At 36.7% G+C, this 27,246-nt stretch overlaps 1 protein-coding gene and 1 long non-coding RNA gene across 2 annotated transcripts in view; one reads left to right on the top strand and one right to left on the bottom strand.

Annotated features, from left to right (window-relative positions):
* LOC127979465 (phosphoprotein associated with glycosphingolipid-enriched microdomains 1) overlaps window positions 1-27,246 on the top strand; it is a 52,167-nt gene that overhangs the window by 14,336 nt on the left and 10,585 nt on the right. Inside the window, exons 2-4 of the mRNA XM_052584947.1 lie at window positions 23,512-23,543; window positions 25,568-25,774; window positions 26,703-26,751. Coding sequence (XP_052440907.1) covers window positions 25,623-25,774; window positions 26,703-26,751 — 201 coding nt within the window. The 5' untranslated portion in view covers window positions 23,512-23,543; window positions 25,568-25,622. The remainder of the gene's footprint in view (window positions 1-23,511; window positions 23,544-25,567; window positions 25,775-26,702; window positions 26,752-27,246) is intronic.
* LOC127979469 (uncharacterized) lies at window positions 12,879-15,455 on the bottom strand. Its single transcript, XR_008158799.1, has 2 exons — window positions 14,668-15,455; window positions 12,879-13,970 (listed from the first exon to the last, which is right to left on the bottom strand). It is a non-coding gene; the product is annotated as an uncharacterized LOC127979469 (long non-coding RNA).

Below are 27,246 nucleotides of genomic sequence, written 5' to 3'. Positions count from 1 at the left end.
ACCAGGAGATGATTGAAAGAGACTTTAAAGTTATTTAGCCAGAGACACGCTGTGTCTTACACAACTTTTATCTGATGCCTGCTTTAAATGATTTTGATGGCGTTTATTACTGCCCTCAACAACATCACTGCTGGTTGTCTTGCATAATGCTGACCAGCATAGTGTTGACTATGTTTTTTAAGCAATAGGACTGAGCACAATTTAAGACAACACAACATATTTTCCTTACATGCTATCACATCTCAGAGTGAAACAGGAATTGATTGGATTTTGAAAGTAGCATGTCAGAATGGAGTCGCTCTAAATGTGAGTGTGCTGGACAACAGCTGGACTCCCTTTTTGACCCTTTAACAAACTTTTTTCAATTCTTAAGTAATTTGTCTTAACTACTAACAAGATTTTATAAAGACTACACTGCCTAAAATAGCATCCTAAAACAATGCCTACTGAAAAATAAATAAAGAAAGAAAATGTTTTATTTTCCATTTAAACAAATCTAAAAATCCTTGAAATAAGAAAAAGGTAATTACAGTAATCACAGCCGTGATGATATACAGCCATATTGCACAGCAATGAGTGTGATATTGCATTTATACAACAGCAGCACAAGTGTGTAAATACATAAGAAAAAACAAAAAGCCTCCGTTACTTGTTCGAAAACGTCACTTTAGAACATGTAACGAAGGAGCAAGTTGATTAATTGAAAGCTTATTGTATTACTGTATTAAAAGCTAACTGTTTTATGAAGAGGAAATAATTATGAGAGTAAGATTTCCTGAAATCTGATACAGAATTCCTTCAGCTCAAATTATCTCATATTCACAATAAAACTTTGGTTTGAATGTATGTTGAATAAATAATAGATTCATGAGACTAGGGGTGTTCCGAATATACGGCTGATGATTACAGACGCCAATAATCGCTTGGGGATGATTGATCGGTGGTTTCTGAAAAGGCTTATCTAAAAAAAAAAAAAACGATCTCAAGTTGGTGACATTAAAAAACAAAAACAAACAAAAAAAAACATGGCAATGTGTTGTGTACTAGACTAACTGAGACTTGTCATGGCACTTGTATACTGTTGTTGTTCTCTTGTTGACCTGACTGCTTCTATTGTTCTCATTTGAAAGTCGCTTTGGATAAAAGCGTCTGCTAAATGACTAAATGCAAATGTTAATGTAAATGACGTGCCTACAGTAAGAGGTTTGGCACGACATGCAGCGGCAATGTCTTAGTCTCTGTCTGGCACAGGTGAAATAACTATAATGCTATATTTCTTCATTAAATAACTTGTACTTACTTTCAAAGTAATTTGAAAACCTTGCGTGAAAATTAACGTCACAAACAGCGGGAGTGAATCACCGTGCACGCTCTATTTTTCTCTCTCAGAATACGCAAATGGTTTCAAATCACCACACATCGGATCCCTCTATAAGCAACCTGCACATGTGACACAGGAATTGTCACTTGCACAATCGAGGCAGTGCCACATCGTCACTAAAGTTTATAAATTGCATTACTTTTTAAGTCTTTCTCGTGTTTAACCATTCAGCGCTCGCACGCTCTCCTGGAGACCGTGCACTCATGCACACGCGGAGCACGTATGCCAGGTTCACATTACTCATTTGCAGTGCGTATACAGTGCGTATTTTTTTCCCACACTCATGTTAACAGATTGTTAATGGAAAGATTTCACAGTGCACACACGGTTGTGGTCCGTCAGCGCGTCTGCAGCAGTGTAAATACTGTAAATACTGTAAATACCGCACCCCATACAAATACAGCTGTTCCTGTTTCTGAAAGGTGAAATTATATAAATAGCCATTCAGATTTGTGTGGTGTTCATCACAGCACCTAAATACTTAAATTTTTTGAGTAAATAATTTTTTTACATTTTAATCTGGACTACAACATGCCCTAGTTGTTTGAAAGTGTTTTGATTCTTTATTGTTCAATAGGGTCTTCATTAGTTGACATTAGTTAATTTATTAGTAAACAGATAACAAATGTAGCAAATGCTCATTGTGAATGTTAAATGTCTCGTTCTTCATGATCCCATGTTTCAAACTTTAGTTAGTGTGTAATGTTGTTGTTAGAGTATAAATAATATCTGTAAAGTTATAAAGCTCAAAGTTCAATGCCAAGTGAGATATTTTATTTAACAGAATTCGCCTACATCGAAAGACCAGTTTGGACTACATCCCTCTAGTTCCTGCAGTAATGACGTCACTAAAACAGTTTGTTGACTAACCTCCTCCCACATGAATTCGCAAAAAAGGGGGGCATGGCCTTGTTGCGCTCCAACAGAGAAGAGGAAGAGCTGCATTTGTGTTTGTGTTTGTCGCCATGTTGTCGAAACGCTGTTATTTTCATCTCGGAGTCCAATCATCTTTGTCTGGGCTTCCCAGGAATGCTGTACTTTGAGATTAATGGTTACAATTTATGTTTAACTCGGTTCCCAAAAATTATAATGCACATGTAAAACTACGTGCACCACATTTTTCTGAGGACAGCTTCCTCAATCTCAATCAGTTTAATGCTGAATTCGCACAAAGATTATTCTTGAAGAGAAGGCGTTGTTTATGGACCACAACCGGTAAGTCTATTTTATTATTTAAGGTGCGTTTAACAGTTTCTGTAATTTATTACACAAAGGGTGTTAACTAGATGTTAGGGCTGTGCAAAAAAATTGATTTTCATGCACATCTCGTCAGTAAATGTGCTCTTGTGATTAGAAGTACATCTCCAGCACATGCGTTCAGATCAGGATTGCCATTTTTTCTAAACAAATCCTGCCCACTTGCTTCTCAAAACTAGTCCAAAACTGGCCAATCGCATTTCCAGGAGGGCAGCGCGCGCTCAGCTGGTGTCGAATCACAACACAGGAACCGCTGGCCCAATCAGAACTCGTCACGTATTTCTGAAGGAGAGGCTTTATAGAACAAGGAAGTCATCAGCCCGTTTTTATGACAGTGAAAACAGTGGTATACAGATAGGTGAATTGTGTGAAAAATACTGTGTTTTTTTAACGCGAAAAATGAACACGTTATATTGCACACTGTTAACACAATCAAAGCTTCATAAAACACGCAAAACAACCTTTAATGCATTGATAAGGTAAACTAATGAGATCTTATTTTACAGTGATACCTATTGGTCTTTATAATTCTTTTGTAGGCCTACTTTAATCTGTGTAAAAAAAAATGAAATGTGTGCACCGGAATATCCCTATTCCTGATAATGGGGCTTAAACGAAAACGACACAGTTTGTCCATATTTCTGAACAGGAGGAACGGTGGCGTTTTCCTTTAAAGAGTTTCTCCTTCATTCCCCCTCATTTTCAATCCCATTCCTCCAAATATGTGACCAGCCATTTGAAAGCATCTCTTTTCATCGCTCCAGCACCTTCTAGACAGGATGCCAGTACTATAAGAAGCAGATTTGTGGTTTGTAAGTAAAGAAGAATTACTTAAAGAACACAGGCAAGTAAATCTTCAGCTAACCTGTCTGTCATGGTTTCTGCAAGACCTGTAAAAGCTGTAAATGTCATTTTTTCCATCCCGACCCTCATTTGTCATTGGAAGGGACTGTGAGCCAACAGAACCCTAAATCACACACATGTACATACCCCAAGACATCAAACTTCCACCCCAGCTGTTCCTGCCGTTTAACCGGCGCTGAGCAGAAATAATTGCTGCAGAATGTTCCAGAGAATGACTTTGCGACTGAATCTCAGCGAGTGCTGAGAGGCCAGAAAGAGGCACGACCATCAAAACAGATGCTTCATTTTCCCTCCAAAACTGTCAATGAGCCTTTATGATTTGGTCTGGTGCTAAGATCTCTCATATTACACGTGCTCCGTCTCCTCACTTCACACACAGCTCTCCATCTTCACATGAAATAATCAAGACTAAAGCCATTTCACACATACTCGAGCAGCGCGAAAGTGAAGCAACTTGGTGACTGCAACAGAAGCTAGGCCTTGTGCTTTCACACTGACGACCTTTCAGGTAAATAACTGAACTGCAGCTTTATATCAATTTTTTTTAAGTAATATTATTTATTTATTTATTTGGTCACACTTTATTTTAAGGTCCAATCCTTGCTATTAACAAACCTATAATTACATCCAAATGATAATTAATATTGCTTAAATAGAACCCAAACCCCAAAATGTGGCTACAAACTTCTCAAATAATCTGAATTCTGTCAGGTTTACATGTTATTAGTTAACATGAACTAACAATGTACAATACATCTTTTCAGCATTAATTATTCCTTGTTCACATTTATTTATTCATATAATAATGCTTCTCTTCACATTAACAACTTTGGTTGGTTAATGCATTATGAAACATGCCTGTAAATAGCTTTATTTAATTAAGTTTTTTTAGCAGCTAACACATAATGGATAAACAATACTAATTCCCCATTTGGGAATTGATTTGGGCTATTGGTAAACTTGGAAACCATCTAAATATCATCTGATAATGTTTCTCGTGTTTGTAGACTGTTTATTAACATGACTTACCATTAAGAAAACATTTACTTAGGGAATTTGTGAACCTTATTGTAAAGTGTGCACTAGTCCAACATTAACTAATGTTTAGCTAACAAAATAGTCATTACTGATTTTACTGAACCTTAAATGAGAGAAAGCTATTCATGCATCACTTACGTTTTCAGAAACTTAGTGGTATACATTATATACATTTATATAATCAATGCATTAAATAAAGAAAGAAACAAACTTAGAGAAAAGGAGGTGTTTTTCCTAACGTTAACTGGAAGTGAGCAACCATGGTCAGAATGGACAAATAGTTGGTAGTCACCACGTTTTAAAGCTGTCAATATGGGTGGTAAAATAAATATGCGCTGCTTCAAGGTGACTCAGATGCTTTAAAGTTTTTTTACTTGCAATTTGAGAATACTTTAGTGTGATTCATCGACTGCAAATGTCTTACACTAGCATGCTTGTTCCATTGTCTTTTTATTTATGGCTCTTTCTTTTGATCTCTCTAATTACTTAGCCTGTCTGTGCTGGGAATTTGGGAGGATGCAGCATTTTTGGTGCCATGACCCGGGTATTCTGTATTTTAATGCAGAGCAATGGAGTGGGCAGAGAGGTGCTTGCCGTCTGCCAGATGGGCACTTAGAGTCTCCGTTGGCTTTAAATCCCACAGTTAGCATTCCCGACAGTACTCGTCTCCCAGAAAACTTGCCCAAGTGTAGAATTTCAGCCAAAGGCGGGAGGGTTTTGGGAAATTTTTACCTAAATAAACTGTCATTTGAAATATTATGTTATTGTAGGCTGGAAATATTATATATTTGAGAATATTTGGCAAGCACTGTAAAGCAATCTTCTCTTTTTTTGTGGCTAGAGGAATTTTCCATATCCACTTCAGCATTTAGTTGAGAAGACAAGTGTGCATTAACATATTTGAAACAGTGATGTGCATGGGAATGATCAGGCCACATGTGTTGATTTGGTCTGTTTGAGGTTTTCTTTTTACTGCCACTAAGGATAAAGCTGGCAGCTGTAATGGCTGTAAAGCTAAGGGTTATGGGAGAATAATAAGAAATGAGTTTAGGTGCCCACCCTTAGCGTGCTACGTTTGTCTGAATCAGTGCTATTGCAGTGGAAATGGACTGTGACTATACAGTATATTTCCACACGCCTACTACAATTTTTGGAAAAGGTAATTACATACACTAACATCATAAGTTTTGGGGTCGGTAAGATTTTTTAATGTTGTCATTTATTACTGTGATGACAAAGATTCATTTTCAGCATCATTACAACAGTCTTCAGTGTCACACGATCCTTCAGAAACCATTCTTATATGCTGAATTGCTACTTCAAAAGAATAGCATTTATTTGAAATAGAATTATTTAAAAAATGACCCCAAACTTTTGAATGGTAGCATTTTCCCACTTGTCAAGTCCAACACGGTGCATTGTGTTGCATTCCCCATTCAATGCTCAGTCAAACTGTTTTACTTGAAGCTTAATTTAGCATGTAGTGTGTCTAAGAGGTAAAGTGGTTGTCATATGGAACAGTACGTCCCTCTGAGGACAGAACAGACGGGAGAGAGAATTACATCGGCAGCCGGAGTCCATCACTAGTGATTATAGTATCACGGCTTTGATGCCCTGTGTTGTAACTCCATTAAACGTCCTTTGTGTGCTGTCATCTTTACAAACCAACTCCTCACTGAGAGAGAAAGAGATGGATTGTCTGAACAGCTGTGACAAGTACGAGATTGTCCAAAGAATGGAACACATTAAACAGAAGCTGTTCTATTTGGCAACAATTACGCTGCCTTCTAAGATAACTTGTTTTAGCCAAATTAGAAAAAAGCAACATTAATTGAAAACGCAAAAGTATCAATTAAAGTCAAATCAAATTGAAAACTGATGAATTTAGCAAGTATTTTTATGCATATTAAAACACTGTGTTTGTTAAGCAAATTGCTGCAGCATCAAACTCTACTGGAATCAGTTGTGAGTCGGGTCTTGTGCAATTCTCAAGAGATTGTTTCAGAGGTTCATTTCCGTTAGGATATCCATATTGCCTAAGATGACAGCTGTTTATGAATTCAGTGAGATAGCAAGACAGCTTGCTAGGTTTTAAAATAGAATCTTAGTCTCAAGAATGTAACACAAACTCAAAGATGATGCAAAGCCTTGAAATGTGCCACTATTAGTGTGAGGTTTAATATTAGCTGTTGTTTTATTGGGTTTAATGTCAAGTTACTGTGTGCATGCATATGTACGCTACTGTTCAAATATGTTTTAATGTTTTTGAAAGAAGCTCACTTACTTTTTTTTTAAGGCTGCATTTGTTTAATCAAAAATACAGTAAAGTTGTAATATTGTGAAATTTGATTACAATGTAAAACAACTGTTTTCTATTTTAAGATATTTTAAAATGCTATTTATTCCTGTGATGGCAAAGCTGAATTTTCAGCATCATTCACTCTTCAGTGTCACATGATCTTTCAGAAATCATTCTTAATATGCTGATTTACTGCTCAAGAAACATTTTATTATCATTGTTAAAAACAGTTGTGCTGCTTAATAGTTTTCTGGAAACTGTGATGCATTTTTTTGGATTCTTTGATAATTATGAAGTTCATGAGAAAAAATATATATATATTTTTTGCGAATGATCAGACACACTACATCATGTCGTGACTCAGTCTCCTGTTTCTTGTATATTTCTCCTTCTTCTCCTCACGAGTTTCAAAAGATATATTTACACTCTTATTGTGTCAACATCTGTTTCACTTGATTGTTTTTATGTATCCTAGGGAAATTTAGTCTCCTAAGCAATGAAAGAACAACTTGAGAAAAATATCATTTTCCTTTGTGTCTCTGTAAATGCAGCACACTTTTGAGCTGAGTAAAGGTGTGGTTGGTGTCATTGACAGTTTCATGTCTGTTTTAAGCCCACTTCCGTAGGTCTAAAGACGACATGCTCAGCAGAAGGGAGTTTCACTCGTTCTCCCTCCCTAATTTTTTCTCCTTGCACTCTCGCTCTCATCTTTAAGAAGCCCACATCAAAGCACCCGTTTAGTGCTGGTTGGCAGGTGTAGGCTTTTTATGACTGCATAATGATTTCCTGTCAAAAACACCCCTCACATGGTCTTGATTTGTGCACTCATAAAGCAGTGGGGTGTACCTTTGGGGCTTCACTTTTTGTTAAATTAAATCTTAAATGAAGAGAAGGTTAATGCATAACTTTTGACAGAAATTCTGGATTTCATGGTGTCACTAAATGCAAATCTTCAAGTTATTCATCAGCCTTTAACATCTGTTGTTTTTTAAATGTACACCCAAATGGTTTGTTTCTTCAGAAATGCAATTTATAATTCTGGTATGGTGTTAACGAAAGGAGAAATAACTGCATCAGAGTGACTTTGTAAAAAATACTGACGGCTTCTACACTGAGAACCTGATGAGCAGCTCCTGTTTCAGTTGCTGTTTCAAGGAATGAATCACTTTTCTGAATTGCAACACTCCATTTCGTTCAGTCGATGGTCGCCATAATTGCCTTATTTAACAGGCTCGTAATCTATGTAATTGTGAAAAAGCACATTAAAGTCTCTGATGAACCAAGTTTTTGTTTATAATAGATATAGAGTTGTTTGCTTTAAAAACACAAATGTTCTTACTCATGACTGCAAGGGACAATATGAGAAACTTTTAAATCCAACCACAAAAACAGTTTTAGAACATATAAGAAAAGAGGAAGTTGTAGTTCTCTCTTTTTAACTTTAGCTCATACCAGAGTCCCTTGTTTCTTTTCTTTGGTGACAGCGGCTCTAAGAGTTTGACCCGTTTGAGACCTCATTCATCCCTGCTCTGAGACACTGTCCTAATCTCCTATTGACCTACAAATTCATTGTCCCAAGCGGAATGTCAAGCACAAGTACAATGCCGTCACCCATCCCGCAATCCCTAGTGCCACAGATGTATATCAAGGCCTTTGAAGGAAAGCGGAAGCAGCGGGGTTGTCTATTTTTATTCATGTCACTTGTACAATTGCTTTTTTCTGTGTTCAAGCACATGCAACTATGTGTTAATCCACTACAGATTTGCGTTTGGCTCACATATATACAGCTGAGGTCGTAAACCTCATTTCATCATCTGAGACATCTTTCTGGAGTCTCCATAAGGCTGCATTCCTCTAATGCCATGGGGAACACCGGTTCGTGTTCCTCTGTTATTGCTCATGCTTGTGTATTTTTAGACGGAGTTCTTTCTGTGCCGCTGAACTTATGTTTCCTGTGGCCTTGTGCTCTGCCTGATTTATTTAAGGTCCTTGAGGGTCCCAGGGCCAAGTCACTAGCCTTGAAGGAGTCCCTAGAAAGCCCTCCTGGTGGTGTGGCATTAGGACTAGATTTACTCTCTCTTTAATAATGAGGGGCTGTACGAACTCTGTTTACTGCAAAGGCTCAGAGAGGAACTAATCCATCATCCTGTTTGTCAACTCCAGCGGGAGTCTCAAACAGCCTGAAATGTGGAGAGAGCTTTCTGAGAATATAGTCCCGAGTATGTGAACTCCAGGCAATGAGGGCATAGCCTTCTGTCACTGCTAGAAATACTGCATTGGCTCTCAGAGGATTGCCAAATATTCCTTTTGTAGCAGTTCAGGCGTAGGAAAGAAATCCAATTTCTTTGAATTGCATTATCATATTATAGCGTGACTCTAGAAACTATTTAACTGATTTATAGTTGTTGTTTTTTTGTTTTTGCTGGGGGGTGGGGTGGGGGGTTAGTGGTATTTGATCCCTTGACCCAAAAATGATATAATTTTTAATTGGGTAAACTATCCTTGTAATTTTCCCACTATTTTAAATCATGATTCTATTTATATTTTTATTACAATCTAATTCTTGTCTTGCTTTTGTTTTGTTTTGATTTTTAGTACTGTTTGGCGACTCCAGTGGATTATAAATGACATCCTTCACCTTAACCAGGCTCAAGTCTAATTGAATTTTTCCTTGATTTCTCATCAGCCCAGCTTTAACCCAGTCTGTCACTCAGATGGTTATTGTTCATACCGGATTGAGGTCAGGGCCCAGCAGAGGATATGAGATTTTCCAGCTTGTGAGGAAAAAAATTTGATAGCCGTTATAGAACCATTTGAGCAGAATTATTAATGACCCCGTAGGATTGAGGGAAATTTGAAAAGCGAGCTGCCGGACAGTGCTCTGGGATTCGGGTGCTTCATCATATTTCATGCTAACGACTTGGGCTTTGAACGGCTGCTCAAATTACTTCCTGATAGAGTGATCAGGCAGAGAGCCAGACAGACATGATGGGCAATATGTCAGTGCTGAAGAATGGAGAGGGAGGGCGTTGGTGTGTATGGACCTGTGTGTATGTGAGCTTTAATTTGCTCAGCATTAAGCATCGAGGGAATTAATGCTCTGATAGGCGGAATTAAGATGTAATTGTCGTTAATGGAAGGTGGTTTTTCAAAACCTTTCAGGCCAGCTTTCAGTACAAACACTGAAAGAGGATGTGAGGAGCCATGGGGCTTTGGAGCCGCAGGTGTGGAGAAGAGTAACACTAGCCTGATTACTAATGTACCAACAAAAACAAACTACTGGGCATTTGCATTTTCTGAACAAAGCACCAGCGCTTTCAAAGCAAAAGACAATTCGGATGTCATTGCTGTCAGTACAATTAGGAATTCAAAATATTCTATTTTAGAATAAATTTCTAACTAACAAGAAAAATATATATTATCTTTAAAACCAAAAATGTTAGAAATTGTAATTTTTGGTGAGATATCCCTTTAATAACACAGTTTTACAATTTAAAAATATGATATCATGTGAGTAAATTAAAAGCTGCAACATCATATTTTGAATTTGAAACATATTCTGTTTGTGACAGAGATTTCTGAACTTTCTTTTGCTTAAATTTTTATAAAGTTTAATAAAGTATAATATTTACAAAAAACAAGGAAGGACCTTACACTTAAGACTCAAAAGGCCGTTCAGACTAAATTAATTTCAGAAGTGTAATATTTATAGTTAGGAATTAGAACAAACCCTAACCAGACTGTTTGAGCAAAATCAATGCAACGCTGCCTTATGAACACTGTAATAAAGCTGTGTTCATGTTTGCAGAATTACTGTAATTATGAAATGGCAAATCTGAGATTCTACTGAAAGCTGTTCACATCCTTGAACTCAAAATTCTTTTGTTTCTATTGCCGCGTTTCCACCGAAATTACCCGGAACATTTTTACCAGGAACTTTTTTTACCAGGAACTTTTCCCCCTCCAGACCTGTTGCTTTCTGCGTTTCCACCGCGGTGTAAAGTACCGGGAAGATTAGGCAAATGACTGGTGACGTAGGTCCGCGCGCGTTTCTCAATACAAAGTACCGCTGAAAAAAAAAAAAAAAAAAGTATGATGATTTTGGACGTGCATCATCGGTAGTTAGTTCAGACTTTGTGCATTTGACTGGGGAGTGTGATGTCTGTAACTACGCAAGTCCGGTAAATCTATAAACAGCAGCGTAACTATATATATATATATATATATATATATATATATATATATATATATATATATATATATATATTGTACTTGATAACTTCAGTCAGCTCGTCTTGGCTACTGCAATTTTCCCTACTGTATATTTACAATAAAACGAAATAGGATATCAAATACCACTGCCTCCTTTGGTTTTCATTTAAGCATAATAACAGCTGCAGAAATGTACTTAGTTCAGAGATATGTGTATATGCAGCCATTACAATGAAACGAAATATTATATAAATTTGCCTTTTTTATTTTCATTTTAACATATAGATAAATTGAATACAGACCAAAGAAAACCTGTTAGATTTACCCTGCAGCTGAATTATATTTTATGTTTAACCACTAAAGACACATCAGAGCCAGCGGCACATATCAGAAGGTCTATCCCAGGAGAGGCTGCTCTCTGTGGATACATGAGGACTGAGCTCCCGCTGATCGAGTCTCTCAGAGATCAACGAAACACATTTTTAAATAGGCGCTGTCTTTATAAATAAACCACAGATTTGAGTTTTAAACAACTACATTCTCGCCTGAAATACTTTTAAAATTACATTTCATGACACAATAACAGTAATATTTGAAAATGATCCAAATAAATGGTGGTTGAACTCAACCAATGCTGCGTGAACTCAGATGGCTTTGGCTAAAGCAATTTTCCCCTCAGTATATATACAATAACACGAAATAGGATATAAAATACCACTGCCTCCTTTCGTCTTCATTTAAACATAATAACAGCTGCAGAAATGTACTTAGTTCAGGGATATGTGTATATACAGCCATTACAATGAAACGAAATATTATATAAATTTGCCTTTTTTATTTTCATTTTAACATATAGATAAATTGAATACAGACCTAAGAACACCTGTTAGATTTACCCTGCAGCTGAATTATATTTTATGTTTAACCACTAAAGACACATCAGAGCCAGCGGCACATATCAGAAGGTCTATCCAAGCTGAGGCTGCTTCTCTGCGGATACATGAGGACTGAGCTCCCGCTGATTGCGTGGAGCTCACCATCTCTGAGATCGGCGAAACACATTTTTAAATATGCGCTGTCTTCATAAATAAACATCAGATTTGAATTTTAAACAACTACATTCTCGCCTGAAATACTTTTAAAATTACATTTCATGACACAATAACAGTAAAATTTTGAACATGTTCATCCAAATAAATGGTGTTTGAACTCAACCAGTGCTGCGTGAAATCAACCAATCAGCATGTTTAGCGCCAAAGTCCCGCCCCCGAAAGTTCCGGAACTCTGAAAAAGTACTACCTTGCCAGCAGGGACTTTCTGAGGGGCATTTTTTTACCCGGAACTTTATTTAGTTCCTGGTTCCTGCGGTGGAAACACACCAAGTACCGGACCAAGTCCCTAGTTCCTGGGTAAAGTTCCTGCGGTGGAAACGCGGCTTATGGCAATGAGGAAGTGCAGCTTTATTGTTGATGACAGCTAAACATTTGAACACTATACATTCTTGCTAAAAATAAAAGAACAAACTAGGCTGTAATAAATTGACTTATCAAGACAATATGTACAGTGTAGATGGTGCTAATTTGTAAAGCAATTTTGGTGGTTTTTACATTACAACGGTCAAACAAGAGAGGAAAGAGCTTTTTATAAATTCAGAGTTTTAAACTTGTAATTATAACATGAATGGTTTTTACAAGTCGGAAAGTGTAATTATGGTAATTCTGACATGGTGTGTAAGCAGCAGAAGCTCCCAAGAAGATGCAATTACACTTCGCATGCATATTTATTAATTACTTTCATGACAGGAAATAAAATTAAACATGCCTTGAGGATGAGAATAAATGCCTTTATTAATTTTTTTTATCAATATTTCATATTTAAATGTATATTTTAACAAGCACACCAGGTTGTACAAACACCTAATTAAACTGAAGGCCTCCAGACAGGCTTTATGTAGCTAATAGTACCAGTCTGAATCAGCATGCATTTACAATCTGTAGCACTAGAGAAGGGCTGAGACGGTTAGTGAAGTTCTGCTAGATAATCGGCTGCTTTCAAATCTGTGGCATTGACTACAGCCAACTGAGCACCTAAAAGTGTCAAACATGTCTGCAGATACAGCTTCACAGTCTGCTAATGTATTCTCCTGCTCAGACTGAGCTCTGTTGGGCGGGCAGCCGCTTTAATTGGTTCATTTCTATTCTGTTAGCAGACATCTCAGCTGAGTCGCTCAGTATTGCGGATTCAAACTGGTTTTGATTCATTTACTGGGATAAAATCCTGCTTTTAAACAGATACTTTATTAAAATTAGAGTTATGAGCCCAATAAGAGGAAACAATACTAGGGTTGTCAATCAAATACAACATTTAATGGAATTAATTACACCAAACGCTGGTTGTTTTGATAAAATGAATGCATATTTGCGAGAGAAAAAAAACCTATCCTTAAAACAATTTAAAGTGTGTAATATATTTTTCATAATTGGCACCCAAAAGCAACATTGGACTCCATTGAATTTATTTGCATACAAACAAAACACTGAGAAATTTTTAAAAATATCATCTTTTTTTGTTCAGCAGAAGAAACAGGTTTGTAACACCATGAAGAGTAAATAACAGAATTTTAATTTTTGTGCAAACTGCACTATGTACTATGCAAATGTGTTCAAAGGACAGCCCTAAAAATGAGACCTACTGAATTTAAATGGCAATTTCTTAAATCTGATGTGGCTCAAAATAGTACGTTATGAAAACTGTATGCAGTGTGATACTAACCAGGCCTCGTTGGTACATTTTCCCCGTCATAACCTTCATTGTCATTAAAATGACCCTTCATTTCACTCTGCGATCAGACACCTTCCATATATCCCATCTTTACATGCTGATGAAAATTACATTGCTTGATGATTCATAAAGTGGAATCTGAGGAAGAGATAGAGAGAAAGAGACATCCTAACAAAAGCAATATGGATTCATTCCCCTATTGTGGCTCTGCTGATAAACGGTGTGCTGGAAAAGTCAGCAGAGCGACGTGCTAACCTCCCATCTACACACACATACATACACAAACACGCAACAGACACACACTTGTTTGACCAGCACCCCCACTCCATGTGCACTAAATCAAATAAATAAGGCGGAGGGGGTAACGGTGTTCTGAGGAGCTCCCCTTCCCCCACCACCAAATAAATCACACGGAGGTGCAGCCCAATGCTGCAAACACCCTCTCTGTCCTCTCTGCTCATGTTTCAAGAAAACCACAAGGAAGGGCGGAGGGTGGACGGCATTTCTTCAGTTACTTTGATGACCTGATGCTCAAATGTTGTTTATTAGTATATGAACCCACGGTATGAAGCCAAGATTAATTTTAAACGGTGTTAAATGCCCAAGGATTTCAAATTTTGATATAAATAACCCTCAAATATGATGCAAAGGACCCCTTACTACATCATAAAGGCTTTGTAATATAAAATATGAAGACAATATTGAAGAGGTTTCTGAAAAATAAATAATTAGCTTTTATCCACTGAAAAATATATATTTGGCTGTATATATAGATAGGTTAAAGGGATAGTTCGCCCAAAAATGAAAATTCTGTCATAATTGACCATTTACTTACCGTCCACTTGTTCCAACCTGTATGAGTTTTGATGATGACATGATGATGATGATGACATAATTGTAATTTTGGGTGAAATATCCCTTCTTAACATTTAGCATGATACAGTGCTTGCGGAGTAATTAACCATAAGATACATAGAGTATTCGGTTACTGAAGGTATAGTTAGTTGGTGCTATAAGGGTGGAACTGGTTTCATATCTCACTTTCTACAAAACAGCAGACACAAGTCGTCAGTTGTGGTGACAAGAGCGCATGTTCAAGGGCTGGGTTGGGGTTTAATCTAGGCGTTTACAGTCAGCTTTTAATAAATCAACTTGTTGTTCCTGAACTTGAGAACCCCTAAGGAAAAATCTGATACTCCCATGTCATGTGTCCAGTGTGTTCCTTGTTTGCTGCATTAAAAGCTCATTACCCTGCAGTAACTCCTCTGATAGGCTGAGATGTGTGGAAGCTGGACTGGTGATGTGGACTGGGTGTGGTCGTGTGCTCGGTTCAGAGGGTTTAATACAGTATGTGACTATGATGGGATATTCACTGGTGGCAGCACTGATGCTCTGTATTGGGATTAATCTCTTCAAAGGTGCTACACTTGTACTTTCCCTGCAGAGCAGACGGAGAGCAGGGCAGGAGTTATTCTCATGCTGTGTGCTAATCCCTTTATCTGCACAAAAATGTCTCTCACTGGAGCTCAGTGTCAGACAGCAAAGTTATCGGCATCTCTATCAATCTAAGTTATGTGGTCTCTCATTGAGAGGCACGTTCAGCCTGTTAATCTAATAAACATTGTCTTACCAGCCTTTCCTCCTCCTCCCCTTCCCTCTCTCTCGGTTTCAATTTAGGCATGCTTTATTGGCATGGAAAAAATACATTTCTATTGTATTGTTGTACAGATTTCTATTATATTGTATAGTTTGAATAGTTTTAAATTAAATTTAAATTAAATTAAAATAATTAATTATATTTTAGAAAGCCTTTAGTATTATTTTCTAATTTGATTTACTTGTATTTTAGTTTATTTAAATATTTTAAATATGTTAATTGATTTAATAAAATGATTTTTAATTACAGTTATTTGTATTTTAATAGTTAGAAATGATCAGTCAGCACATTCACTGTCTTTCTACATTTCTATTGTTCGCAGTTTAAAAAAAAACAATCAAATTAAAATAATTAAAACATTTTAGAAATGTAATTACATGATTGTATATTGATTCATTTTTAATTTTTTACATTTCAGTTGATTTTATTATTAATTAATTAAGTTTGTATTAATTTTTATTTGTAAATTTAACAAAAATAATATAAAGTAAGAGTTATTGGAATTAGAGGTTGCAAAATAAGACCAAATGCCAGTACTTGTGGTATTCTGCATATATAGATCACTCACACACAAAAAAATAAAGATATAAATATATTCTCTGTTTTTGAAGCTCAAATGTTAAGAGTTTGGTGCTTCAACATCAAGGTCATCGGTTAAATTTTCTGACAGAACATATATAGTTAAAAAATATTTCTGGCATCTATTGTAACTTTCTTTGGATGAGTTTAATATCCTTCACAATAATTAATAACATGTTTCCACCAGTTCTGTCAAAATATCATAGATATAGATACATACATGAATAACTTGTGTTGATAAAGTCCCTCAGGCATTGTTTAACATGCTTTTTTTGCAGACATGTTTGCTTGAAATCTCTTACAGTCTTACTAACGTGTGAGGAAATGCACTTGACTGGGTTCTGACAATCACACACATATTTACAGTAATGTGGGCCTCTTTTTGCAGAGTGTTGGCTTTGTTTAGCTCCATGTTGCCAACACAGTTCAGTGGTTCAGTTCTGGTCTAAATGTGTTAAGGAATGAGATAAAGGTCAAGACCAATCTGGGACGCTCCCTGTAACTGTGGCAACACGTCAGTGTTCATCTGTCAGTGCTGAATGTGCTTAGCATTTTAAAATAATGAGCCAAATCTCTGCATCTTTATGCGGCACAGTGATCATTTTCTGGCTCTGCTTGATTAGCACCTGAGCATTTGTTATCTCCACCACAATAACAGGGAAATTTGATTTCACTCTGTTTATGCTGAGTAAAAAGAAGGGAAATTCAATAAGAATGAATTGTGAACACTGATAGGGTCATTTATTTGCACACGCTTTAGTGTCCAGTTCACTAAAGGAATAAGCAAATCAGGTAATGTGCAAATGCACCCACACAATCTGTGCTGAATGCAATTTGCACTGACAGTTTGTTCAAAAATAGCACAACTGTTCTGAATTTGCCCTAGAGTGCTTTGCTTTCAGCTGATTTCTTTCTCCACTAAATAAGCATTGTCAAATTCATTTTCTCCTGTGTTGACTAAAGTGTGTGTATTTGTGTGTGAGAGAAAGCAGAAAGTGAACGGAATAGCTTTACTCAGGCTGATTTGGCCCGACACCCAAGCAAACCAAAACTTTGCTCAGTTAATTTGATCAAAACAGTGGATACTTGGGGGGGGGGGGGGAGGGGGGGGGGGGGGAAAGTGGAAAACCAATAACCAAATACATGAAATACCAAATAAAGTTTCATGTTTACTCACACACACCTTCCTCCCTCACGAGTTCCCCACATTTGCGTCATTTGCTGTGCTTTTAACCACTTTCTGGATTGGGTTTTATTATTAGTGCTTCATTTTTCAGCAAAAACACATTTTTTACAGGTTTAACTTGTTTTTACTGTGGTTGTGGATTTTTTTTTTTTTTTGGTGCTTATATAATATTCACATCTTTTAGTGAAACGTTAACACTTAGTCTAGGCTGTTTATCATAAAATAAATGTCATGCATGCTTTAACAGTTATACAGTTGAGCATTAATATTGCTTAAATAGATTTATAGTATTAGAAAATGATTAATCTAAGTTGTATATGTGTCAGTGTTCAGGTGTACAAGCTTGTATGCACTTGTTCCCGCTTTAGCCTGTGTATAACAGCTTACACTTGGCAACTGTGTGCAGTAAATATTGCAGCTTTTATGATAAATTCACCCTTTGCTGGGCAATTGATTGACAGGCGATCTGACCAATCGTAACTCAGAATCTGCCGTTTTGTCCAATGTACAAACCAAACAGGAGAGTAGATTAAGTTTGGTGAATTTAAACTTGAAAAATGGTGAGTATTTCCATGTACTTTTCGCCACTGAAACAAGATACCTTCTGATGTTCATTCATGTTTATTTTGTCCAATAACTAGTTAAAGGAAGATATAATCGGTTCATGTGCTGCTTGAACTGAAGTGCTACAGCAATCTGTCACTACACATAATAGAGCCACAAAATGGTATTTACTATTTGAATTTCTTTAGAAATGACAGAATTTGAAGGCTGAGACTTTGTTTCATACCAAAAGTTACCTGCTCTGTCTTGTTTGTTGGCATGTTGTCAGTTTTTTTTTTACTCCGCAATGTATTTTTCACTGCGTGAGCGCGGCTTGTCGAACATAGCAGGAGTAACTTATGGGGGCAAGTTTTTGCGAAGGGTCAGTTGCTTAGATTGTTCATCATTTGTATTGTACTAAGCCCTTGTGACTTAAATCATTATTATTTTATTAATATATATTTTTTTTTTTTTGTGCTTGAAAAATATACATTTATTTTTGATGCATTTACTAACATACTAAAGCACATGTGAAGTACCTGGTTATAGTTTTAACTGTAATATGTTATTGGATATTAATTTTATAGTCAATAATATTAAAATGTGCTAAATTACAACTTAATAATTATAAATGCGTCATTACAAATATATTTAAATACATGAAACACAATCTTCAATAGAAATGACAAAGCTCGCAATAACTACTTGTCAGTACATGCGACAGTAAACTTTAAACATATTTTAAAGATATTAGAAATAATAATACAATTACACATAAAGATGTACTTAAGTCCTATTTTAATGGTTCAAAAAAGCTTTCAACTATTTGCATTTAGCATAAATGTAAACTATAATATATTTTCATTTAGTTGTAAAAAAATAAGATTAATTGACATTCAGTTTGGACTTTAAAAGTATTCTAAATTGTACTTCATTTGCACTAAATGTAAATGCATCGAGTACAAAAATGAACTATTGCATGATGGTCTCCCAACCTGGTCAATCTGGTCTTTTGGCTGGATTTAGAAGGAGTTTAGTCAGTTTTCAGATGGTCAGACATGAGCATCTTAACTAGCAAACTAGCATTTTGTTTTTTGAGCAGGCAGTATATAGTGGATACTCAATAAGTCAATAAACAGAATTCCATTCCCATCTCTGTGTGTGGTTATTGAGTGTAGATTTGAGGGTGGTCAAAGCAGGCCTGTGGTACGTGCAGTAGGAAATGACAGTGTCTCTGGAGACCAGCTTTAATGGGACATCACTCTTGTCTGTGGGAGCACAGCTGTTGCATACACACTCCAACACACTGCACAGGAAGCTGAGACAGTGGTTTCATAACTCATGGCCTTTTGGAGAGGAATGTGTCCTCTTTAAACATCTGTCACATTTTAGATAAGTACATCAATCCAAGCAGACACTTGCACTCTATGTGTGATTGTAGATGTCTTCAGTAAATATTCACTTCCTCTGATGCGTCTGTCTGTCTGTGGTGATGCAGCAGTTCTTGGCGTCTGACCTTCGCACTGGTTGTTATTAGTGTGGCATCAGTTCATGCCGCTGCAAGTTCTCTTTATATGCACACCATCTGGGGATTGATTTCCATGCCAGCTGATTAACCCATAGAATGAGTGCAGTTTCCATAGAGACACGAAGTCAGTTGATCAAATGTGGCCATTTTAATTGGCAGAACCCTCTGGCTTGCGCTCGGGTAGGAGCTTGCTGATTGGTTAGTCGGTTGCTGTAAGGCATAGATGACAAACCATTGACCCAGGGAAATTGCTTCCTGCTCATCTGCCCCCAAGACCGGTCATAATGAAACCCCACACAGTTCATTAGCTGTCTGTAAAGGGTATTATTTGATCCTGGGGGGTGTCTTCATCTCATAGGAATATGTGGATACAGTGAGGATCAGTTTCTGTCTTCACAACAGGCTGGTCTCTTCACTCATCCTTCTGTTTTCACCCAGACACATGGCCTTGTAGCATCCAGGCTCAAGATGGCCAGCTTTCTCTTCTTCTCTCACTATGAATTGGCTTTAGTCTGATGGTGAGGAGGGGGTTGGGCAGAAGACTGTGCCCTGATTGTTGTTATATTGGTCAGTTTGTTAAACTGAAGAATGTTGTTGCACATTAGCTGGAGAATTGCTTGTCAGGATTATAATGTTGGAATGTAGCTAGTTTAGACAATATGGTAATTGACTAACCATCATACCATTCAAGAATTTTTTTTTTTTTTTTTTAATCATGGATTGATTTTTTTCTGTTCAATTATAATCAATGGGGACCAGAGCTTTCAAGCTTCAAAAAGTATGCAAAAGCATCACAAATTTATTGTATGTAAAGTACTGTTTAAGGGTGGGCCATATACCAGCTGTGCTACGTGGTCATGAAAACGTATATTTGCGTCTGTTTTTAAGCATTGTGGTTTAAAAAACAGGTGATTTTAAGCCATTTAAATGCAATCTACAGCAAAAGAGAACTCATTTCACTATATGCACGCGCTGTCAGAGAGACTGCTTCTGTCAGAGGTCCGTGCATGTGAAGAAGGTGCTCATAGAGCTGGTTATTTTGGCCACTTTATAGGCCTTAAACTCACACACTTGTATGTATCAAAATGCCTGTCTTTGCAAGTATCCTTGTAAACACAGTAGGTCTTAAACGAAAGCAAACAGCTGAGAAAGAAAATCTGTTACCCTGTATTGGATCTGGGCAGCTCTTAAAGTGACAGCAGTCTAATATTCCTGCTGTCTGTCATTCATGTTAATCAAACTACAAAAGAGATAACCTCTCACTGCTCTTGACTAAATCACTCTTGTAACTTTAAAAAGAAGAAATATTTACTTTAATAGAAATAAATTACTTTATACAATGTATGTTGCATTTCTTATTTATTTGTTCTACTGTAGTTTTGTTCTTTTGCTTGTAATTAATTTCTTATTATTTAATCAGTGACTGTTTACTTATCTTCAGTGGACTTGAATTTAGTTTTTTGTTTTTTGGTGATACTAACACAAATGGAAAAATCATGAAATGTCTATGGTAGCAAAGATTTTGATATCATAAAGCAAAAATAACTGTACTGTAATTGTATATATTGTTACCGTGAGATAAAATGACTCGTATCATGATATAAGATATTTGACATATCGCCCAGTCCAAGTACTGTTCAAAAGTCTGGGGTCACAATGTTTTTGAAAGAAGTCTGTTAAGTTCACCAAGGATGCATTTGTTGATGAAAAATCTGTAATATTGTAAAATATTATTACAATTTAAAATATCTCTTTAATATTTATTCCTGTCAGTGTTCAATGTCAGCTTTATGTAACCGGTTGTGATTTACAGTCATGAGTCTGGTTTAAGAAAATAATCATAACATATCACATGATCCTTCATTCAAATACGCTGATTTAGTAGTGCTAAGTAAAAAATTTTTTTATTAATGTTAAAATCAGTTGATTAATGTTTTACTTTAAAATTGTGATAACATTTTTTTTTACAGGATTCTTTGATGAATAGCAAGTTTATAAGAATAACATTTCAAATACAGAAATCTTATGTAACATTATGAATGTCCCTGCTGCCACTTTTGATTAATTTAATGTCCCTGCTGAATAAAAGTAATAATCTCTTTAAAAAAAAAAAACTCATTGTTTGACTGAGGAATCATTCAGACTTCATTTGTAAACTGGATCACATGATTCATTGAAAAGATGTGACTCGAAAGAAAAATTCATCCATGAATCTAAAATTGCTACTTTTCTCAAAAACTCATGATGATCTTTGGCAAATGGTAAGATTTTCAATGAACAGTACTATTTCACATAATTTCAGATGGGGGACTTGAAATGTAGTGCATGACTTTTTTGGTCTTTTTGCCATTTTGGAGCTTTTTCATAATTCTAAACCATTCGTGTTTACTATAAACTAGAAGAAGAAGAAAAAAATGACCATTTGTGTTCCAAAGAACTCAATAGGTCTGAAACGACATGCATGTGAGTAATAATGACACTTATTTTGAGATTGAACTATTCCTTTAAATCACTTTGTAAGTGCCCCGAAGCAGACTGAGCTTCCTGTCACAGTGAGTGCAATGTAACAACAGACGACACGCACCCCTGTGTCCAGCCAAGAGCCAGAACACAGCATATGTCGAATATGCCATTCTCCTCTAAAGTGGCCAAAGAGAAGCTGTAAAACCATTGGTCTTTTAGAAGCTAATGGCCATTTGATTGACATCTATAAAAGCTTTATGATTCTAACTCTCTCCTGCTGCAAATATTTCAGCATTTATGCTACAAAGAATGCTGACGATTTCCATAAGGGGTTACAAAATACATAAGTATTACAATGTTCTTTTTTTAGAGCGCGCTCCTGGAGATGAGTTATTATCAAAGCTTCTGTCAGCAGAAAAACATATAATAACAGAGCATCCACAAAATTCCTTATTGCATTACTCCTGCTCCAGTGCAATTATTTATTCAGGAGATGCCGCTGGCGATCGCATGAGAATCTTTTACCGGATGCGTTCTCAGCATCAGCCCAGCTGTGCTTTTCCACAAAATCCCACCCTCGCTGTGACCCCTGGGGAGGAAAGTCTTTGCGATATAGTCGTCTGTAACTATAAAGTAACTTTAAGCCAAATATCTGTAGGTATTGTATTTTTTCCACTCTCTCTTTTTTTTTTTTTTTTTTTCTTGGCAGCGAGATACTGTGAATTAATAGGGACAGATATACTGAAGGATCCAGATGGACACAGTTCTTACACATGATCCGGTGATCTGGATCTTCATCCGTAATGACTCTGGCAAAGAAGTGACCAATGGCTTGCCCAAAGTGTTTCCAAGGACCACAGTTGCTCATCTCGATCTGGGACTACAGCCTTTCCAAACACATTCCCCCATCAAATGGCTTTTCCAGTGCCTTATTTTATATGGCAAGAAACACACAATCCTAGCATTCCTTGTGAAGGAATCGCTTCCTTTTTAAAATTTTAATTCTAACATTTCAGTAAAAATGGGTCCCATATTTCTTAGACTATAGTTTTCATAAGCAGTGCTGGATTTAGGTATATTATATATTACCAAAATCATCGACAGTTGTAGAGACTTCAGGATGAGGAACAAACCAAAACAGTGTGGACACCTCTGATCACCATAGCAAATGCATGGCAACCCTTGGCAGTAAACATCCAGTTTTGTGGTTTATATATCTCGTCATCTGCATGTTATACTCCCTGAAATACAATCTTTAGAGGAAATCATTGCACAAACTAACTTCAGATCACAGTTGCTATAGTTACTCTGTAGCACATTTGTGAGGATCTAGACAAAGTTCTTGGTGCTTGTTCCTCAGAAGGAAATGGATGCTGGTGCTCACATGCATTTTAGCAGATGCTTGAGATGTGTTCATGCTGAGAGACCTCATAAGCAGTCTGCTACTGGGAACCAATGATCCATTGTCTTCATTAGACCATGAATGCAGAATTGATCATCGCATACAAGAGTTGCTTCTGCTTGCTGTGGATTCTGTGTAGTTTTTTTTCTCTATATTATAATTCTTATGTAACCAGTTGTGATTTATAGTCAGTAATATGTAAGTTTGACTAAAAGTATCTGAAAATGTCAAGATGTTGTGCACAATGTGCTGTCTGGTACTGCAGTATGTGCAGAGCTCCCTTCCTCCATCTAATCGCTTGCTCTCTTTGTTTCCCTGCAGGCAACAATCACCAGAGCCAAACAAGTGTTCAGGTAGGACTCGTTTTTCATTTTTGGTACTGAGAACTGTACAAGACTTGATTTTGAATAATCTGCTTGTGTTTTTACAGCTTTTTGGGGGATTTTCCTCCTAGTATATTGACATATTTGAGGTTTTTGTGGTAGGTCTTTACCAGTTGAATCCAGTTTAAAAGATACATGATGTTAGGAAAGTTTTCTTATGATATCCAATTCTTCTTCTTCTTCTTAATCTTACTCCATCATGTACAGAAAGCATAGAACTAGTATTTGACTCGCATGCTATCAAGGGTGTAGATTTGGGATAATGATTTGGAAGAGAATAATTTAGCATGCTAAATGAAGGTAAATGAAGATTTGACCACAATAGGATTCCTAAAATATCATGCACATAATGCTACGCTTTTGTTGATTCTTTCTGATATTAATAAAATAAAATGAATAATAAAACAAATTATTATTAAATGAAATACTTACTAAAAACAACAAAAAGTTGTATTTATTTACCTGCATGCCATGTGACTATAAGCCAGCATCAGTGAACTGTGAACATGTACATTGTTATTATTATTTGTGGTATATTGTAGCAATAGCCAACAATCCACTGTATGGGTCAAAATGATCTTTATGTCAAAAATCATTAGGATATCAAGTAAAGATCATGTTCTATCAAGATATTTTGTAAATTTCCTACTGTAAATATATCACAACTTAATTTTGATTAGTAATATGCATTGCTAAGAACTTCATTTGGACAACTTTAAAGGAGATTTTCCAAGTATTTACATTTTTTGCACACTCAGATTCCAGATTGTTGTATCTTGGCCAAATTTAGTCCTACCCTAACAAACCATACATCAATGGAAAGCTTATTTATTCATGCTTATTTATATACCAGAATGGAATATTGCATTTAATTTAAATTCTCATAGGTAAATATTTAAAGTCAAAAGGGTTCTGATGACAAAAGAATCTGTGAATCCTTTTTATAGATTTTAATATGGAAAAATATATATATGTATTAATATTTGTTGAAATGATTATAGGTGTACCTCTCAGTGTTCAAATGAAACCTCCATTACTGAAACTAGTGCTAAGGAGACAGTCTGCACTGTTTAACAGGCATTATTTATTAATTAGAATCAGTTAATATATGGTAATGCCTACGCTTTAGTAATATTTGCATATAGTTTCTCGAGTAGCACAATTGGCTTTTTCATCTCGTAAAAACCTACAGTACTTCTTCTGGTATGCATTAACTAAGCAATTTAAGGAGTAGGACGATATTATTTGCATCGAAAATAAAGACTTTGTTCAGATCGAATGCAGACTTCATGTTCTCCGTGGCTTTGGGTGGCTTTCGTTCTGCTGTTTCTTATCGGAGAGTTTGAGCGAGTGGAGAGGAAAGACTCACCCTTTAGAGAGGCAGCAGTGCTGTCCATCTCCCCTCACACAAAAGATCAGAAGCGCTGCCCGGGCCTCAGTCTCCACTGGGATGCCAGCCATTTGATTGTTATCTGTCTATTCAGCTTGTGGAGGTGGGGCCCACCATCACACACCATCCTGGACCAGGACTCTGTTTAATCTGGCTCGCTGTCAAAAGAAACCAGCCTACATGTTTGGGTTACTGAGTGAAACGTCCACGAGCCATTTGTTCTGAAGGAGCCTCAGGCTGAGCTCACTGCGGTACCGTGTGACAGGATTGTGCATCTGCACATGTCTGCCACCTTGTGGCTGAGGATTCACAAAACTCTTGTGGACAAAGAGCTCTAACATAGTAAGGGATGTTTGCAAGGTTGTTCCATCACGTCATTTGGATCTGAGACTATCAATTCAATTATATTTCACACTTAAATATATAATTAAACTGACTCAGGATCTGGATCTGGAACAAAAAAGAATGAGGTTTCACATTTTTCTGATTTGGTTTGCTGACTCTGTGAAGTGCAAAGGTCTTTTGGATAACCATCAAACATCAATGTTATTCTTCTCTCCTCCCCCATTCTTTCTCTATGGCACTATCCATTTTTTGTGTGCAGCCTCTGCAGTGAGGTGCATTTGGTCGATGAAGGCGACTCATCATTGTGATGTATAATGGCTCCTGCGCTGAGTGCTATGTTGGGGTCAGAGGTCACGGGGGCGGCGGCGCTGGCTAAAGGGGAGCTGGCACTTGTAGGCACGCTCACGGCGCTCACGGCTTTCCTGCTGCTATCTGTCCTGCTGCTGCTGTGTGCGAGCTGCCAGGGGTGAGTATCAGTAAAACACTCCTAATCTTTGATACCTCTAATATTTTAATACTATTGAGCAGACTATAGTAGCTGATAATATTTAATAGCTAATACTAATATAAAATACACTTTTGTCAACACATGTGGAATCTGTGGAATCTGGCATCAGCCACACAATTTAAGACATACCTCATTCCTGTTATTACATATTTGGCCTAATTTTATTATGCTTTCATTTACTAATATGAGAGTTATGCTCCAATCTTCATTTAACACAGTTTACCTAATTTTACCATAAATCCTTTCTGCATGATTCCACAGATTTTTCTCTCCCCAAACTGGCATGGAAAAGAAAAAGTCCAGCTAGACCCGTATATTAGATATGAAAAAATATTCAAATGAAATGAACCTTTATTTTACACAGTATTTACTCAAAATATACTAAATCATTTGAACAGCGCACTTTGAATACTAATTGTTAATATTAAGAAGGCATTGCAATATTTTGGATTTCAGTTCTTAATTTTCAGTTATTATCTCAAGAAAAAAGAAAAAAACATATTAGTCTGTCACTGATGTCACCAATATTTAGTAGGCCTACATGTCATGGAATTAATTTATACAGTATATTTATTTATTTATTTATTAAGAAGAAATTATATTTTTGTACTAAATATTTTTATTTCCAAAATATAACCAGGATAAAACTTCCAAGGGCAGTTTCCTTCAGATTCCTGCAGATAAAGCGTAATCCTTGATTCAGTTCTATATTAAATGTGATTTGAAATGCTTTGCTGTCTAGAACAAGGCTTAGTTTGCATCTTAGAATATGATATTGAATGTTGCAACACAAAAACAAAGCAACAGACAATAGATTTAGAGCACACAACCAAATCTACAGACTTAATCAAAATTTCTCAGTAATTCTCTCCCTCTGACTCCACAGGCAGAAAAAAGGGGGGCCGCCAGGAGACCATGAAAACCTGATGAATGGGGTAAGCATGTGCTTCAGTGATGCTTTCCATCTAAGAGTTTTAAGCCTGTGCTGCCTCATTGTGGCCATTCCTCGTTTTTCATTTCAAAATGCATTTTTAATCACAGAAAGTCCCTAGATTACATGAACCATCTTTAGAGTGTTTTAGTCATGAGAATGTGTGACCGCTGTGCTCGGGGGGCCTAGTAAAGCTGGGAGAACAGAGAAGAGAATGGACGGTCATTGTGCGACCCGGGGTTTGTGGGAGGAAAGCATGAAGCAGACAGATTAACATTTTTGTTTGGCTGCAGGGAGATGAGAAACTTCATGCATGAGTTGCCTTTCTCTCTGGGTCTGTTGCATCTGAGTGGGTGTTTTCTGTGAAATTATCATCCAAGGACAGAGTTCAAGAGTTCAGGAGATGTTTAGCAGTCAGGAGATTAGTGTGACCTACTGAGGGCATAATTGAGTGCTAAACACACACATGCATACACACAAGCAGCTGTATAGGCAGGAT

The sequence above is a fragment of the Carassius gibelio genome, chromosome B19 (genome assembly GCF_023724105.1).
Source record: "Carassius gibelio isolate Cgi1373 ecotype wild population from Czech Republic chromosome B19, carGib1.2-hapl.c, whole genome shotgun sequence".
Taxonomy (NCBI): Eukaryota; Metazoa; Chordata; class Actinopteri; order Cypriniformes; family Cyprinidae; genus Carassius; species Carassius gibelio.
Note: the sequence above shows the minus strand (reverse complement) of the source record. Positions and strands in the feature narration are given on the sequence as shown.